The sequence below is a fragment of the Anopheles aquasalis genome, chromosome 3, assembly GCF_943734665.1.
Source record: "Anopheles aquasalis chromosome 3, idAnoAquaMG_Q_19, whole genome shotgun sequence".
NCBI classification, from domain to species: domain Eukaryota; kingdom Metazoa; phylum Arthropoda; class Insecta; order Diptera; family Culicidae; genus Anopheles; species Anopheles aquasalis.
Genome location: NC_064878.1, coordinates 22,564,096 through 22,581,595, shown reverse-complemented (window position 1 = coordinate 22,581,595; position 17,500 = coordinate 22,564,096). Strand labels below are relative to the sequence as shown.

The window sequence follows — 17,500 nt, the reverse complement described above, 5'->3', positions numbered from 1 at the left end:
CTTTCTCCAGAAAGAATACTCAACGATCGATGGTTCCTGATGAGAGCGAGCAAGCGACGTCGACGGATTGCATCGGGACATCCTTAGCATGGCGCAGCAATCGCTCAACGATCTGCGGAACTTTCGGATCCTGGATAATGATCGTCTTCCGATCGATAGTCAGTCCGACCGATCGGTGATACTCGCTGTACTCGGTCCTTGCATCCACGATGAGCAGCACAGTGACCAACGGTTGCCAACGATCAGCCCAGCGGATATACGCTGCCGACCACAGCTTCAGCAGGACACCAGAATGGCTCTGGTCCATCAGTACGACCTCACGAAAGGCCCTGGTTTCATTTCGTCGAGCGATCCGTATCTGGCGAGCAGGACGCACACTACGAACGACGGCAAGAACGTGAAACGTTTCACCACTACAGCCCGCTCCACTGGCCACAAGATCAGCCAGCGGAATCGTTTCCTCCGGTCGCACCAACGGTATGCGGATCAACGAACTGAGATACGGATCGGGACCACCGGCGTGGTGTGCTATTTGGTTTCCAACCGCTTGTTCGTTGACGGTAAGCGAAAAGGAGGACGTGACGCGGGGTGAATATTGTTCCGATCGACCATAGAACGATGCAGTAACCTGTGGTTTCTGCACATCCAGCACATCGCCAATGGTGATCGTTTCGTCGTACCGCACGATGACATCTGCCGCCGCCCAAACCGTACAGTTGATTGTGTCCCGTTCTGAATCGCGGAGTGTTAATGTGAGGACACCTCGGGCCGTACTGGCAGTAGTGGAACCATCAGCGGACTCTTCGAATGCAGCCTTAACACCGTATCGTCCACCTGCACGCGCAAGTGACCCACTGAATAGTCGAGGATCACTTTTAGCGATCACAACCGCCACGAGAGCAATGTTTTCCATTCCCTCGCTCAACTGGACAATCTTCTTAACGGTCAACATGCCGACGGACTGTGACGTGGATGCGCGTTGGAAGATACGGAATGGTTACTACGTTTTGATTTCAGCTGCGTTCGGGCTCTAAGGAGTGAACAAAGCAGCGTTGGAGAAATCCATGGTTACCTACGAGCAGGCGTGTGCTGACTCGCAGCGCAGGATGGTGGTTGGGACTTTAACCTTTTCTTTTTCTAACAGAACTTTAAACGTAACCGTTGAAGGGGACATCAAACAAAATACGTTTTACGGGATTCCAAACAAAATGGTTCGTGGCGTCTATATTTGTGTGTTGATGTAGTAAGCCAAAGACCATTTGTTTTGTTCTGAGTTTTGAGTTTGAATTTAAGTTTGTTTAGTTTGTAGTGCGAAAATTGCAAACGTTTAGTCTTAATACGTTGCCTGTAAAATGTAAAAATAAGCTGCTTTCAAGGTTGGATTACATACCTGCGAGCAATAATTTGGCAGCGTGAAGTGAGTGAAATAAAATTCGAAATCTATTCCGTCTGTTTAGCAATATCTTGCGTTTCGTTTGGTCGGTGAACCGCGTCGATCTGCTACAGAGTAGGCTGAGTTCACATGTGGTATCGCTTTGTCTCGTATCTTACTGAAGGAGTGTTTCATTCACCATCGGATCGGAGAAGGTGCTATCGACTCAGAAAGAGAGATGTTCGATGTCTAAATGTGCCGCTAATTAATCATTTTCCGAAAATGTGATTTTCCGAAAATGGAGACGCCGGGTGATCAGTGAAAAAAGGGAAAACCCGTGGACACAAGTCCCATATTGTCTAGTGGTTAGGATATCCGGCTCTCACCCGGAAGGCCCGGGTTCGATTCCCGGTATGGGAAAGAGACTGTGAGGGTATGTAACACTCTCTTTTTTATGTAATGGTAAGCTGCATCTTATCGAAGAGTTATGTTAACAAATGAACGTATCTTTAATGTTGGTATCGCTTAGCTAAAGTAATTAGCTAAAGCAACATCAGAATAAATAATGAATCCGAAATGAATCGATATAGAACAGATTTTTGTGCATGTTTGTCATGCTTGCTATACCTTAAACGACATTTAGAGGTCTCGTGTTGGAGAAGGAAAAGAGTAAGTTTATTCGAGGTTGCGAATAAAATGAGTTGGGCTCGTTGGCCTTAGTTTGCGGAACGCTTGTCGTTACCACCAGCGCGGTTGTTTGTTCCAATAGGATTCTGCGTAAAGGTGATGAAAAAGTAGAAGAACAAAAGAATATCAGGTCCATCCACCCACAGTTGGCGTCCATCGTTTATACACAAATCCTGCATCGGCTGTAAGGCTCTGGTCTTTATGAGGCATTGCAATTACTAGCTCAACCAACTAACAGCTGCCTACATGAGCCCGGACGCAAATCCATCCCCTATCTTATCTTGCACTTTTTCACCCCCAGTCGACCGCATTTAGTTGCAATGTTTTATTTTCGTCAGCATATTTTTTTCAAATTCCAACAAATACAATGAATCATCACAACAATCTACCACTTATCAGTAAAGAATGTGGCGGTTGTGCGATACTCGTACACGATTCGTCCGATTGAGGATCCGCTGGCAGATTATATTCTTGCTCTGACCGCTAATGATCGACGAGGTGCACGAACAAAGTGAGATTTGCATTATTGTACGACGGACCGCCAAAAGTGCCAATAGTGTCTTGTAGAAAATATTAGAACTCCACAAAGGTATGTAAGTGACATCACATTTGATTGATAAGCCATTTGACATTGATAAGCCGCTTTAATTGCGTGAGTGAGTTGAAAGTGAATTTATTTGACAGAAAACTGGAGTAATGTGTGTAATGTAACGGGTAGTAAAATTTCCAGCATGAATTAAATATCACTAAAAAAACCTGAGGTGCTTATTCTGTAACTTTCGATTACGATGGCCTCAGGCGTTCGATTCATTTGGTTCATTTTGTGTTCATTTGGTGTTCACGATCGCCTGCATGTCGAGTGCATTTTTGTGGTCGACAGCTGGCGTTCTGTTTACATCGAGCATCGAGCATCTGAAAAACAGTTATAGCGTCCTGATTGTGCATCAATAATTTCTTTCTGCTAATCGTATACTATTATTACAAAGGTTAAGTCGTTTTTATACCGAAAAAAACAAGTTAATTAACAGTTTTTTGACTTCAAACTGTCATTTTGAATTGTTTATTGTTTTCGAAACGTTTCGAAATTCGCATGAATCATCGAACGCCTGAGGCCATCGTAATCGAAAGTTACAGAATAAGCACCTGAGACACAGAAAATCTTGTGGTGCTAAACCGGTTTAGTTCAAACCTGATTGATTAAAAGTGAAACATTACGATGTCTCCATCCTGCTATAATGAAGAAGAGCTATTTTTCAGAGAAAGCCTTGCTACCTTTTTACTTGCTCATGTCCTCAGAGATGTTGCGCATTTAACTCATCGTTCTCTTTCATCTCACTCACTGTTATTTATCAAATCACCATTCATGTCTGCTGGATTAGACATTCGAATAGCTGAAATTGCTTGTTACCTGAGTTTGGGACAAACTAGTGTTAAAAACAGAGCGTTTCTCATAGTACACAATCACTTATCTTGAAAGTATTCTAACAACAGTGAGTTATTCACAGATCAGTTGTAGTGTTATGCGGTTTTTTGATACAGCATGAACTCCGTGAATAAAGAACAGAGCCTCAACGTGTAGTTGTTAAAGCATATGAAACGCTAGTGTTCGATGAGTCATTGCTGCTCTACTCTGTTGCAGAAACGTTGATGTTTTTTTAGTTTAAATGTTTTTCTTTCTTGTTTTTAGCTTCATAAACTACGAGCGGATCGATTGATGATAGTAGAACAAGTTGCCATTATTGTTGTTTCAAACGACACTTCTAATGGCAGATCCAGGACCATCTCGACACATTGATGAAAAGTATGATAGAAAAAGGAAACAGCGAAGTAATGAAGAGAATACGAAGAAAAACTTGCCCTTACCCAAAAAGTTAACAAAAAATGAACTTCATGATGTGGATGCAACTCCGAACGATCGCAATATGTCGGGGATTAAAAGATCTCTGCATGGAATTTCGTATCAGATAAAACTATGTATTTTCGTATGCCTGGTTAATGCTAAGAAATCGATGAATCCAAAAGATAAATTCAACTTCGAAGTTACAGCAGAAGATGCTGCAGCCGGCAAGTTTGACGATATTGTGTATAGCTTTGAGGACGGCGAGAAGAAAGGACGATTAAATATTCAAGCCAAACACAAATTGGGATCACCTGCCCCCATGATTACGCTGAAGGATCTTACCACCATCAGCGACACAAATAATCCCTTTTCTATTGTGAAGTACTTTGCCTCATACTGCGATCAACAACCATCGACAACTGATCTGGAAGGATTCATCATTTGCACCAACACGAACATAGATAACAACGCTAAGAATATGTTACAAACAGTCGATCCAACAGTTATGGACGATTCAGCGGCATCTCTGGATTTCTACATCTCAACATTATTCAAGCGAATTGGAGGCCAGTGCTATCGACTGGATTACGATAAACTTTGCAGCACAGACGGTATGTTTAACAATTTACATCAATTATTGAGGAAATGTTCGAAATCTGCTAGGTTAGCTAGAGTATTGGTCGAATCTATCCAATCAATGAAAAAAATAACGCGCAAAGAATCCCTTTACAAGGAATACCGTCTAGCAATCCTGAGTATAATAGATACAAATGAAACATCAACGAAAGATTTGTACGGATTTACAAAAGATTTTTTAGATTCACTTTCCTTCAACTCAACTCCAGGCTATGAAGCATTTCGAAAAGAGTTTGAAAATCAATACCAACAAGAGTTTTCGATTAATGGATCTGTATGGGATGATTTGAAACAGAAACGGGTAAATGTAGCGAAAGACTTTATGTCCGATAAAAGTGATAAATCTTCAGAGTCATTCCCAGAAGAGAATGTTGATCAAATGATGGAATCTTTTTGCGATAAATTTCGTTTATGGTGTAATACTAACAACGAGAATAAGCTAGAGGGAGCAATAGTAGATCTTTGGAAAAATTTATATTGGAGCGATAATGATCTGCGGAATGGATGTGTTGAAGAGAATGTGGCTGGCAGTTTGTTATTCAAATCAAATTTCGATTGGCTAATAAATCCATTTGCCAAACCTATCCATTCAGAGGATACAAAAAAAGAACTGGAAAAAATTAAAAATACTCTAGCACACATGAAATTGACGGGGATCTCTGAAAAACTCCGCAATACAGTATTAGGGTCGATATTTCGAATTAGTTATGGGACTCTCCAAAAATCTGAGCTATACAGTCAGGTTGAGGATGAATGCCTTTTGGAAGTCGAGGCCCACGATGTACAATTTGGTGTAACACTTTTATCAGACATACTGAATTTACAAAACAAACAATTTGTATGTACATTATTTTTAGATGATTCGGACGTCACAAACGATTCAGATAGTATAGAAGAAGTGCTTTACTCTTACGAGCAACCCTTTTGTTTGATCATAATTTACAACGAAGCGATCAAAACGATTAAGACTATTGCACGGAAATGGAAAAAAGATATCCTTAAGGACTCCAAGAAACAAATTTTTCTTATCAAGAAAACAAGTAGACTCGAAACTGATCTTGGCTGCTTTCGAATTGGTGACTTGACAGAAGAATCATGGAAGCGGTTTCTCAGTAAAGATATTTCTATATGCGCGACTGTTGTTCCGGCAAAGATATTCCAGCACAATTTCCATGAACATTCCGTAGAAGAATTTATCAAAGTATTGGATTGGGGAGAACAAACGGAAGAGAACAACGAAATTGTGCAAAAGTATCGGCTAATCGAAGACTCTTATGCTCACCGTTATTGGATTCATCACGAAAACAAACTGAAGGCGGATAATCTTAGCAGGTACAATCATAAAAACATTCTTGAAAACATACTCAAACTACAAGGGGAAAACATTTCCTTCAAGGAAATAGCAAAACGCATAGCAGAATATCCCAAATTTAAAAGCATTTTCCTAAAGGCAAATAAACCGAAAAACAAGCTTCAACAAATGTTCCGTAACACATCTAAAAGGGTTTTGATATTGTTGGGAGAAGCGGGAGTCGGAAAGTCAACCAACCTCACATGGTTGGCTTGGCATTTGTGGAAACAAAATCCCTCATCGTGGGTTGTTCGATGTAACCTTTCTGACCATTGTACTGCTTTCAAAGCATTTATACAGAACTCAAAGAACATGGTAATCGATGAAATTGTAGCGTTACAAATGCTGTACAAGCTAATTCATTCCTCGCTTCAAGTTGCACTTTCAAATGCTGAGAAATGTTCAAAATGCTTAGTTCTTTTGGATGAAGAAGCCCATGTGAGCGAAGATATGGTGAAACATCTTGACCTATCCTTAAACAACTCAATCCAGCTGCTGGTATTCAAAGAAAAGTTTAACTCAGGTGACTTGGTGTTGCTGTTGGATGGGTTCGATGAAATCGCTCCTCACTACAAAGAGGTAGTATTGCAGTTTATCGTTTGGTTTTCAACATTTAAAGGGGTAAGAAAACTGTATCTCACAAGTCGTCCTTACGATTTAAAAAATCATTTTCAACACGCATTAAAAGGTGCTTCGTTTTTCGTATTAAAACCTCTATCGCTCCAAGATAAGGGATCTCTGCTGTATAAAATGATGAAGGAAAAATGGCGAACAAAACGCGAAGAAGATGAAGAAGTGGTTGATTTTTATAGAGCCTTATGCATTTTGATACTATATCAATTAGATGAAATGAGTGACATTCCGTTAAACCTGATGATGTCCGTGGAAATTCTTGAGCAGTCGGTTGATCAGTGCGTATGCATTGGTTCAAAAACTGTTGATTCAAAGCTGTTTAACGACATGGGAAAAATGTTTAAACCATCGTTCATGGTAGAAGAATTTGTAAAAACAAAGATACAACTACTTCTCTATGAAAAAAACGGTACAGATAGAAATGTGGCAGATAAACCTTCAGAAATTGAAAAGATTGAAAAGGCGATAGATGAAATAAAATTCCAACATGGATTACTTGCGCTGTTGGTTTTATTTGAGCAAAGTGAGTTGAACTTTATCTTATTGGATAAAGAGGTAGATGAAGCCAACAAATACATAAACGCAATTGGAGAAGCTAAAGAGAAAACTGGCATAATCAATGATGTCAAGAATGGCATTCCAGTGTTCATCCATCGAACATTCGCCGAATTCATGGCTGCTTGGTGGATTGTCAAGCGATGCATGGAAGTTACTCAACAACAACACACTATAAATAGGCCCAGTCTTGATCTGTTCGATTATCCACTGCTAATTGAGTTACAAAAACATGTTGATTCAATTCTAACCAAACACCATCCCCTGCATCTTGCAATAATTGAGAAAGATTGGAACACTGTAGACGCATTACTTTCTGATAATTCAAAGGCAATCAATGAAAAAGATGATAGTAATAGAACTCCGTTACACTTATTGGCACAATGTATAGATATTCCTAATGATTGCTCACGTTTTCTACCCAAAACCATCGATTCCAACATTATAAACGTCAAAGAGGTATTATTTGGTTGGTCTGCTTTAGATTATGCACTCGAGAGAGACAATACCCAAATGATATGTTATCTGTTGAACCATGGTGCCACAATAAATGAAGATATACTTTACGAACAGATAGATTCATGCGGAACATATGCCGTTCGGCAAGCTGCAATATATGCTAATCATGTTATGGCGTATCTCAACCAAGAGGCAATAGAGTACAAATCGAACACTGTCTGCAAAATCATGAAACAATTTTGTGATAAAGTGGCTGTATACTTGATTAACGAGGCATCAACAAACTTCGAACGAACAGAAGAATACCGGAGCATACTAAGAGATGAGCTGTGTGAACTCAGTGACCATGAGAAATCGATTTTAATGGATATTATAAAACTAGACTCAGTATGGATGCTAGAGAGTATCATCAAACAGCTGGCTGACCGAAAAACTTTCAAACAGGTGATCATGAAATCAGTTTTCAATTTAGCTTGGGAAAAGAATTCAATTTTATGCATTTTATATTTTGTAGAATACGATCCATCGTTGTTAAATACAGATGATCTTTGGAAATGCATAGTACATGCTATTGTTTGGGATTACAAACGTGAATTTAAAATGTATGTTGATTTCTTCTGTAACCGTATACGCATAAAAGGCTTTCAGCCGTGCTCAATTCGAAATGAAGATGTTGAAAATTTTATCACAAGTAGCTTTCGTGATAGAGAAATTGAAAAAATTTGCGAATCCAGGGGAACCATATCGCGCAATATACCATCAGAGATCATGATTGATCAAAACATATTCTCTTTGTTAGTTGGATGCGTGGCTACAGGAAGGTCATCAATGCTGAGATATTTGAAGGAGTCATGCAATTTGAATCTTGGCGCTGATGTGGTTTACCATCTTGCAAGGATAGTTTACAATTTATTTTCGCATATAATCGAATTTTCTTTCATTACAGACACCAAATCAGGCCAACCATTTGAATGTCTCTTTGAGTTGGCATCTAATATAAACGACGACGAAGCTAATAAAATGTTCCGCCTTGCCATGGCATCCGATCTTTTCAAAGTATCAAAATGTCTGATAAAGCGATACAATATCAACTTAAAAGCTTTTGATGAGTTAAAAGGATGGAACATGCTTCATTTATGTGCATCACGGCCACAAAGTCGTCAGTACAATGGAGATAAATCAATGCTGGACTTATTCTGCTACTTGTTCAACAGAATGGAAATGGATTGTTTTGACACTTTCGATAAAAACGGAAAAAGCGTTCTTCACCTTGCACTTGAAAATCGACATAGTAAAATCGTAAGGTGGATCGTGGCTAGAAAATTAGGACTCAATGATTTAAAAGACGTCAGAAGCCTAGGAGAAGACGCGATATCTAATTTAGTATCCTGCTGTAGCGCGATTCATATCTATATTCTTCAGGAGAGAAAGCTACTCTCCTCTACATCCACTACAGCAAAGATATTCCAAATCTTCGGGACAGAAAACTACTCCCAAAATGTACTTTGTATGTTAGCCGAGCAAATAGTTAAAATTTCTTTAGCAAATCGTGACGAATTATCGCGACAGCAAAGTGCTGGCCATTTGCTATTTCAAAAGTCTGCCGACGATTGGTACCACACAGCAATTAACTACAGTTCACCATTCCTAATGTATTATTTGCATCGTGAGTTTCGTTGTTCAATTCAATCGCCGATTAATGATGCAGATTGGCTTTCATGCATAGCAAACAGCTTGAATTCATCAAATATCCGACTCTTTCAATGGATTGTTAGTTTCTATTGCGTTGACCATCGTATAGCCCTTGCAAAGGGAGCTGCGATGAATGAGGATATTGACTACGATGATATGTATAATGTTCGCCCTTTCATACTGTCTCGCTTTTTAAATGAATTAATTCAGGCAATTGAAGTGAAAATATCGGGTCATCAGTCGAAAGGCGAGTTGTGCGTTTTGAAACTTATAATCCTTGCAGTTAGCCAAAACCATGAGTTAGCCCTCGAGTACTTGTGTAAAACATTTGAAGTGAATATCGATCAAAAGGGTGTGTTTGATATAATGGAAAAGGCACACCAAATGATGCGCAAGGGGTGGTGGTGTAAGGGAACATATTTTCTTTCGATTAATAAATATCTGTTTGAAAGGTGCTCCAATGTTCACGAAATAGATACCGAGGGTAGAAATATGCTACATGTTGCTGCACAATCGGGACCTAACTGTATGATTCGGACCATAGTCAATCATAGTGCGATCCAAGTCACAATAATCAATACAGAACATAAATTAAATGCCCTCGATTATTACGCTTCACGACCCCCTGGGAAATATTCTTGCTACACTACAGATGCACATCTATTTCGTGACATGTTGGAGCGAGTGCTTGAGGGCGATGAGAATACAATCGAAGGCATGACCCTTAGTCGTGAGAAAAGAATCGAGGAGCTTTGCTTCAATAGTAATGACGGCAGAAAAAGTGTTATCCATCGCGCGTTTGAGGCTGGCAATTTCGATATAATTGAGTGTATCATTCAGTTATATTTTGAAATTGATACTATAAACGAGCACACTATACTGGATCTAGACGAATACTCATCTTTTAGGGATTTTTATGATATGCTTAATCAGTTAGCAGCTCAACTTTCTTTTAATGCAGCATCTGAAATGCTTTTGGATAGAATAGCCAAACCCATCGATAGCTTCTCACTCGCAAATATTAAAAACAAAACGGAACCGGAAAACGCAGATCATGATCATATAAAAAATGCCTGTCAAAATGCGATCAAGTACAGATCGTTAACAACATTGGAATATTTGATCGTAGCGTGCAAGCACCAAGTGAACCAAGCATTGACTAAAAGCACTAGCAGAGAATTGTTTGCCTGCATGATGGAATGTATCCGACGAAACAGACCCAGTTTGTTCAAAGCGATCGTTGGACATTATCGCACCTTGCGAGGCATTCAACCTAGCGTGGTTGAGGTTGAGTATGAAGAGGAGGGAATTGATCAGAATGATGAAAGATCGACTGATGAGGATAACATTCAGTGGCAAATCATTGACCAAAAAGACCATAATGTGACCATTAACCATGACTGTCTACGACTTCTTATTCTGTCAATTGCGTATGGAAGGCTTTCAATGACAAAATATTTGATTGAATTGCTTCAACTGGTGATCAACAAGCCGTTGATTCTGTTAATTATTAAGATGTTAGTGGAATTTACTCAATTGAATCGTGGTTTTGAGAAGAGTTATCCAATATTTGATTATCTAGTGAGAAAAATTGGAGAAAACCCCAATATATTGCATCTTTGCGCTGAAGCAGAGGAAGGTAGAATGCTTAGATACCTCATTGAAAATAAACACCTAGATCCAAATGAAGTGGATTCAGAAAATAGATGGCATGTCGCTCACTATTGCGTTGCGAAACCGTGGAAGATTGTCAATTCGTGGAATTCTGAAAGTGTACTAGAACAACTGTTGAAAAATGCCCATATAGACTGTTTCTGTGTTTACGACCAAAATGGGAGAAATATCCTCCAATTGGCGATTGAAAATGGTCACACAAAAGAATTAGAGATCATCATCAATTCTAAACTGGGCAATAAACATTATAAAAATGTAAAAAGTGCTGTGAACTTGGAAAAAATAGAAGAATGCATCAAAGAACTACAGCGAATCGAAACATCTTTTCCGAAAAACAGAAACTATCAATACATACTGCAGAAATTGATTGATCGAAAAACTGAGTTAACAGGATCGTAGAACTAATTTTAGTGAACGTCTTTAAGACACAAGACACTTTTTTATTTATATCATTAATAATCATTCGTGGTCTAGATAAGCCGTACAAATCTATTTTGTATGAATCTATAAATTTGCGAAAGAATAAAGGGCAAAGCAAAGACAATCCGCCGCGTTTGTTACCAAATCCAGAATTTATTTCTATCCTTGCAAATATCTACGCACTACTGCACGAGCTAAACTAATGGTGACAGAAGATTTGTAGTACCAACTAGAGTAAGAAGCGTATCCAGCTGATCATCTCAGACACAACTATCATGATCACGAACGGTGATCACATGCTATCAGTTGATTGACCAACGAATACGTCTGCCGATGCCAATATCAGTCAACAGTGCCTCGCGATGCGTAGACCGCTTAGCACATGGCGATCGATTAACGGGTGAGTGGCGGTAGATGGATTGCAGTAGCGCTCTCAAAGCTTAAGCTATTAATAACAGCACAATTGTTAGAGAAAAAATGTATGAAATAAAAATAAAATTCACCAGCAAGAATATAACGCGTTTACCACAGCGGCACGGTTTGAGATTTTCCGAAAATGGAGACGCCGGGTGATCAGTGAAAAAAGGGAAAACCCGTGGACACAAGTCCCATATTGTCTAGTGGTTAGGATATCCGGCTCTCACCCGGAAGGCCCGGGTTCGATTCCCGGTATGGGAAGGATCAATGAGTGTAGGTAAAAAATACATTCTCTTTTTTGTGTATTTATGTGATCTGTGGAAAGGAACTGCTAAGAAATAAAGTAAAACATATTTTTTTAATAGCAAACTATCCCCAAACCAAAATGCCTGCCATAATTCCTTTTCTTTGTGATTTCATGCGGAAGGATTTAAAAATAGTTAAGATGCCAACCGAGCCCACAATGATGAGAAAAAGTATAATTTCAAATGAATAGAACATCATTGCCAATATCGTGTAGAAAACACGATATTCCTCCGCATCGATGTCCTTCGGGAAGTTTTATTTCTTGCACAAGTCTTTCAGCGTCGGCACTTTTCAGAATACCATCCGAGAGCAGTTTGTTGATGGCCCTCCGGTTTTTCCTGCCGATTTCCAGGCCGATTATTTTGAACCCCAGCGTGGCTATTTCGTCCATCCCAGCAAAGAAAAACGTTCCGGTGGTAAAATCAAAACAAACCGATTCGGTACCACCTAGTACCACCTAGTACCAGCATAAACAGAAAGGCATTTTTGTTTTGTTGTGATCACTTTGACAGCCACCGAGGTCAGGTGAAAAAGGAAAACAGAGGAAAATGCTCTATCTCTTTTACTCGCACGGGCTGGGGGTGGCAGCCATGGGCCACGCTGCGAAAGTCACGTAAGCCATGCTTTTGACCTTAAAATCAGCAGCCCGCAGCATCAACTGCAACGGCGGAGTGGGAAGGAGATACCATTAACGCGGGTGCATAACTCCGCCACCACCAACAAGTGCAGCATTATGCCTTCGTATCTCGCCAGTAGGTAAACAATTTGGCTCACTAATCGTCGTGCACCTTTCTGTGGTAGGAGGCTGCGTCGAGTTGGCCTGGTGTTCAAAAATCCAGCCAGTCCAGGGACAGAGAGTGAACAACGTGAATAGTTTAGCGAAAACCGTTTGCCATCGAACTGTTTTCCTAACGATTATCGAGGTGATTTGAGTTCAGATCCGTTGAACTACTTTACTCCGGAACGCGACGGGAGTGCCTGTGTTTGATCGAAGCAACTGCCGCCGCCGTACCAAAAGTGTATTTTCCCGTGCACGGTTATCATCAGCAGTGCGTGTTACCATGGCAGCGGCCGATGTGGAGCAACTGCCGCCGTCGACGCTTGCTGCGGGCTGCGACGTGAAGATAGTGAAGGCCAAGCCCGTCCGGAAGGTGTTTAAGGGTGCATCGCGGGTTATCAACAAAATTCCACCGGAACTGCTGAACGATCCGGCACTGAATGCAGCGATAGCGGCCTTACCGGCCAACTACAACTTCGAAATCCACAAAACCATCTGGCGTGTCCGGGAAACGAAGGCAAAACGGGTCGCTCTGCAGATGCCCGAGGGTCTGCTGGTCTACTCGCTCATGATCAGTGACCTAATTGAGCGGTTCACCTCGGCCGACACCATCGTCATGGGCGACGTAACGTACGGGGCCTGCTGTGTGGACGATTTCACGGCCAAGGCGCTCGGTGCGGATCTGCTGGTGCACTACGGCCACAGCTGTCTCGTACCGATCGATCAAACCACCGGCATCAAGGTGCTGTACGTGTTCGTGGACATCAAGATCGATGCGCTGCACTTCGTCGAGAGTGTCAAGCGAAACTTTTCTCGCGACCGTAAGCTAGCTTTCGTCAGTACGATCCAGTTCGTGGCCACATTGCACGCTGCAGCGAAAGAGCTGCGCGAGGCACACTACGATGTCGTCATACCACAGTCGAAACCACTCAGCCCCGGTGAAATACTGGGCTGCACGGCACCCCGATTGGCCGGCGAAGGAGATGAAGGTCGTACGCTGATCTACCTGGGTGATGGGCGGTTCCACCTGGAGGCGGCCATGATCGCGAACCCCGCGCTCGAGGCATACAAGTACGATCCGTACGAGAAAAAGTTCACACGCGAGCTGTACGATCACGCTACGATGCGGCGTAACCGGAAGCAGGCGATCGATCAGGCACGCGATGCAACCCGCTTTGGCCTCATTCTCGGTACGCTCGGTCGCCAGGGTTCGACGAAGGTGCTGGAACATTTGCAGCGCCGGCTGGAGCATCACGGGCGTAAAGCGGTCGTGATTCTACTTTCGGAAATCTTCCCCGACAAGCTCGCCCTCATGGACGATGTTGACGCATTCGTACAGGTACGTAACAAAGACACTGGCACGCCGCTTATCGTGCGTCCTGTGCGCGCGTGGTCCTTTCAGCACGTAACCGAAGATCGGATCTCGATTCCGGTGGTGACAGGGTAGCTGATGCACGAACATCGATAGGAAGTTAGCTAACGCCGCTCTCTTTCTCTTTTCTTCCCCCTCTACGCAGGTTGCCTGTCCACGATTATCCATCGATTGGGGTACAGCATTTACGAAACCACTGCTCACACCGTACGAGCTGTCCGTGGCGCTCGGTGATGCCGAGTGGAAGATACCGGAATGCACGGCAGCTAGCGACGCAAAGCCGAAGACGGCACCCAATCTCGAAGTCAGCTATCCGATGGACTTCTATGCCAATGCGAGCCTTGGCGAGTGGACACCAAACTTTAAAAAGCTGGACATTTGCGCAAACTCCGACGGTGGTTGCTGTGGACGGTGTAAGGATGAGAAGGATAAGGAAGGCAAGCTAACGGAGGGCGCAGATCCCGGTAAGGGCGTATCGGAAGAGAAGGAAGAATAGAAGCTAGGGAGCTAGGAATTAGGAATTGAATCACTACTACTGCCACGATACGCGGAACAGGGCGAAGAGTCTGATTTTACCATAATCGATTGTCGACATGACCAGTAACTGCTTAATTGTATCTCACGCCACAGGGATATACTGACACTGTAAATAGCTATAGCCAAGATAAAAATATATCTATGTTTCTTCGTAACGATGTGCTTTTGTGAATCTTAACAGTCGTTTCTCTTTTTTTCGTTGGGAGTTATGCCAAACTGAGTTCCTCTCGCCGTAACGGATTAGTGAGTGTGGTTGGTCTTCCATTGGCATTGGCTTTCTATCAAATCTCAAGGTTGCATCACCGGCAACCAGGCACCGCCGCTTACTTTAATTTGTTCGAGAACAATTACCTGTTCAGCTGATGGACTGATTCAGAGTTGACGCCCTATGAATGGAGGAATATCTACGCAACGATCGTTCATAGTAGACTGGGACTACATTAAAGGAATAGCTAAGCTCTGCGCTTCAGAAAATACTCTATAGCAGCGATGATAAGGTCTGCAAGCATGTAAAGTGATAAAAGCATTCTTCATTTTCATTTAACTTGTATCCCGTAAAGCTTGCACCCTCGTTGATGGAGATAGACAAATTGAAAATGAGCGACGGTATCAATTTCGGTTCGAAAGGAATTTCAATAACGAGCGAAACGACAATCGGTGGAACAATGAGCTTAATAATTAGAGGATTAAAAAAAAATCCCATCGTTTTACCTGAATAGAATGTGGTGACTACAGTGGATTGCTTGCTGCTGGTAAAATCGCAGATTTTCTTCGCCTCCTCGATCAATGCCTGCTACCATACGTTGCACCATTTCTCAATCAAATCACAAGCTTCATCATCGCATGGCAAAATACAGTGAACGGATATATTTCTCTCGAACATTATTTACACACCATATTTCAAACACTCACTTCCATCCATCTCTACTACTTCCGCGAACTGCCGATTTTCTCCTTTCGCTTCTTGATGTGCTTTTTCACCTTCGTTTTCCGCTTTTCCGCCTTCTCATCCTTAACTGCCTTCTTGCGCGCCTTCCGCTCTTCGGCCGTTTCGTTCTTCCCGCGCACAACCGACTTTCCACGTTGGCCATCACCATCCGGTTCGTTCGATGCTTCCGACGCACTGTCATCATCATCACCCTCGGAATCGCTCTGATCCTCCTCTCCTCCGCTACCGGTGGCTTTCGCGTCCTCCGCAACTGCCCCAAGTCCGGTGATGGTTTTGTAGACCAGATCGTCCTTTCGCTTTTCGAACACATCCCGCTCGACATCGTACACGTCGTGCAGCGTTTTCGGGATGAACACCTGCCGAAAGACAGCCTCGTCTATCTTCTGCTGTTCGGTAAACTCGTCGAAGCTACGGTTAGCGATACGCTCCGATATCTCCTCCAGGCACCGTTCCACCGTTTCGACCGTTATCGTCGCATCCGTAATGAAGTCGAACAGTTCCTTCACCGTCATCGTCGACACTTCGCGCTTGCGGAAGAAATCCGTTATGTTGGCGCAGTCCTTGCGCAGGAACTCGAGCGCGTGCGGATGTTCGTGCTCAACCGATTGCGACACATCGATGATGACAATCTTGCCATCGTGGTACAGCAGATTGAATTCCGACAAATCGGCATGCACCAGCCGGCACTCATTGTAGATCGTCCACATCATCTCGACCGCATCACGGTACAGCTCGCGTGCCTTGGACGTGCTCAGCTCCACATCCTTCAGTTTCGGCGCCGGCCAACCCTCACACCCGATGAACTCCATCAGCAGCACGTGACTTCGCAGGAGGATCGGCTCCGGGACGGGCAAGTTACACTTCTTCATGCGAACCAGATTGCGCATCTCCTTCTCGGCCCAGGTACGCACCATTTTCCGGGGATTATGTTTGCTGTACCCATGCCGGAAACGGTACTCGCCGGTCACGTACTTGTCGCGATCCTTGAACGTAAGAATCGACGTTTTGAAGATCTTGATCGCATAATCCATACCGCTGCTCGACGTAGCGTGGTACACGTTCGCTTCCTTGCCCGTCGAGATACACCCATTGATCTCCGTGATCATGGCCCGGTTCAGAAGCTTGAACAGGATCATACGCGTACGCGGATCCATCACCTGTTCCGCCGTCGCACGATCTTGCTTATCCTTGCTCCGTACCCGTTCCATATCCGCACGGCGTTGCGTTTCGATGAGCGTGTTTTTCGCGTGGCTCGGCAGCGAAGCGGGACCTTCGTACTTTTCCACATTGATGCGATTGGTGAACTTTTTGAACAGTACATCGGCCGGCTGGAAATGGGACACCTTCTGGCTAGCGTGCTGTGCGTTGCTGTGTGTTTGCTGGAGGTTTAGCTGTTGATTGCGCTTCAGCTCGCCTCCCTCGTAACAGTAAAAACCATCATCGTCCTCATCCTCATCATCGACGTCATCGTCGTAATCGTATGGTATCTCTTCCCCTGGCAGTAGCCTTCCAGCATCGTTCGCGGTTCCGAAGAGAGCATCCTGGATCTCGATCTTGGTCAAAACGGGTGCCACGGGCGGGGGTATTTCGGTTTTCTGCGTTGCTAACGAATCCAGCCGCTCCGTTACATCGTCCAGTGCGTCATCAAATTGACCCGCACTCATATTTTCCTCACTTTTTAATCGGATTCCAAAACTACACTTTCCGGGTTTCCGTTCGCTGTCCGAAACATGCGGTTTTGTTTGTTTTGATTTCACTAACGTCAGGTTTTGTTTAGTGAACTGTTACCCACTCTTTAGCCGTCTTTTATCCGTCGCCAGGA

The 17,500-nt window shown here is 42.9% G+C and overlaps 3 protein-coding genes and 2 non-coding genes across 5 annotated transcripts in view; 3 read left to right on the top strand and 2 right to left on the bottom strand.

Moving 5' to 3' along the window:
- LOC126574327 (protein hold'em) overlaps positions 1-952 on the bottom strand; it is a 1,706-nt gene extending 754 nt beyond the window's left edge. The window contains exon 1 of the mRNA XM_050234466.1: positions 25-952. Within this exon, the coding sequence (XP_050090423.1) occupies positions 25-952 (928 nt within the window). The remainder of the gene's footprint in view (positions 1-24) is intronic.
- Positions 953-1,720: 768 nt separating this feature from the next.
- Positions 1,721-1,792, top strand: Trnae-cuc (transfer RNA glutamic acid (anticodon CUC)). The gene has a single exon. It is a non-coding gene; the product is annotated as a tRNA-Glu (tRNA).
- Positions 1,793-11,925: 10,133 nt separating this feature from the next.
- Positions 11,926-11,997, top strand: Trnae-cuc (transfer RNA glutamic acid (anticodon CUC)). The gene has a single exon. It is a non-coding gene; the product is annotated as a tRNA-Glu (tRNA).
- Positions 11,998-12,631: 634 nt separating this feature from the next.
- On the top strand, positions 12,632-14,884 carry LOC126578973 (2-(3-amino-3-carboxypropyl)histidine synthase subunit 1). Its single transcript, XM_050242126.1, has 2 exons — positions 12,632-14,159; positions 14,338-14,884. Exons 1-2 carry the CDS (start codon positions 13,104-13,106, stop codon positions 14,686-14,688), a joined length of 1,407 nt encoding a protein of 468 aa, XP_050098083.1. The 5' UTR covers positions 12,632-13,103; the 3' UTR covers positions 14,689-14,884.
- A 697-nt stretch (positions 14,885-15,581) lies between these two features.
- LOC126578972 (serine/threonine-protein kinase RIO1) lies at positions 15,582-17,398 on the bottom strand. The gene has a single exon (XM_050242124.1). It carries the CDS (start codon positions 17,340-17,342, stop codon positions 15,657-15,659), a length of 1,686 nt encoding a protein of 561 aa, XP_050098081.1. The 5' UTR covers positions 17,343-17,398; the 3' UTR covers positions 15,582-15,656.
- Positions 17,399-17,500: the final 102 nt, after the last annotated feature.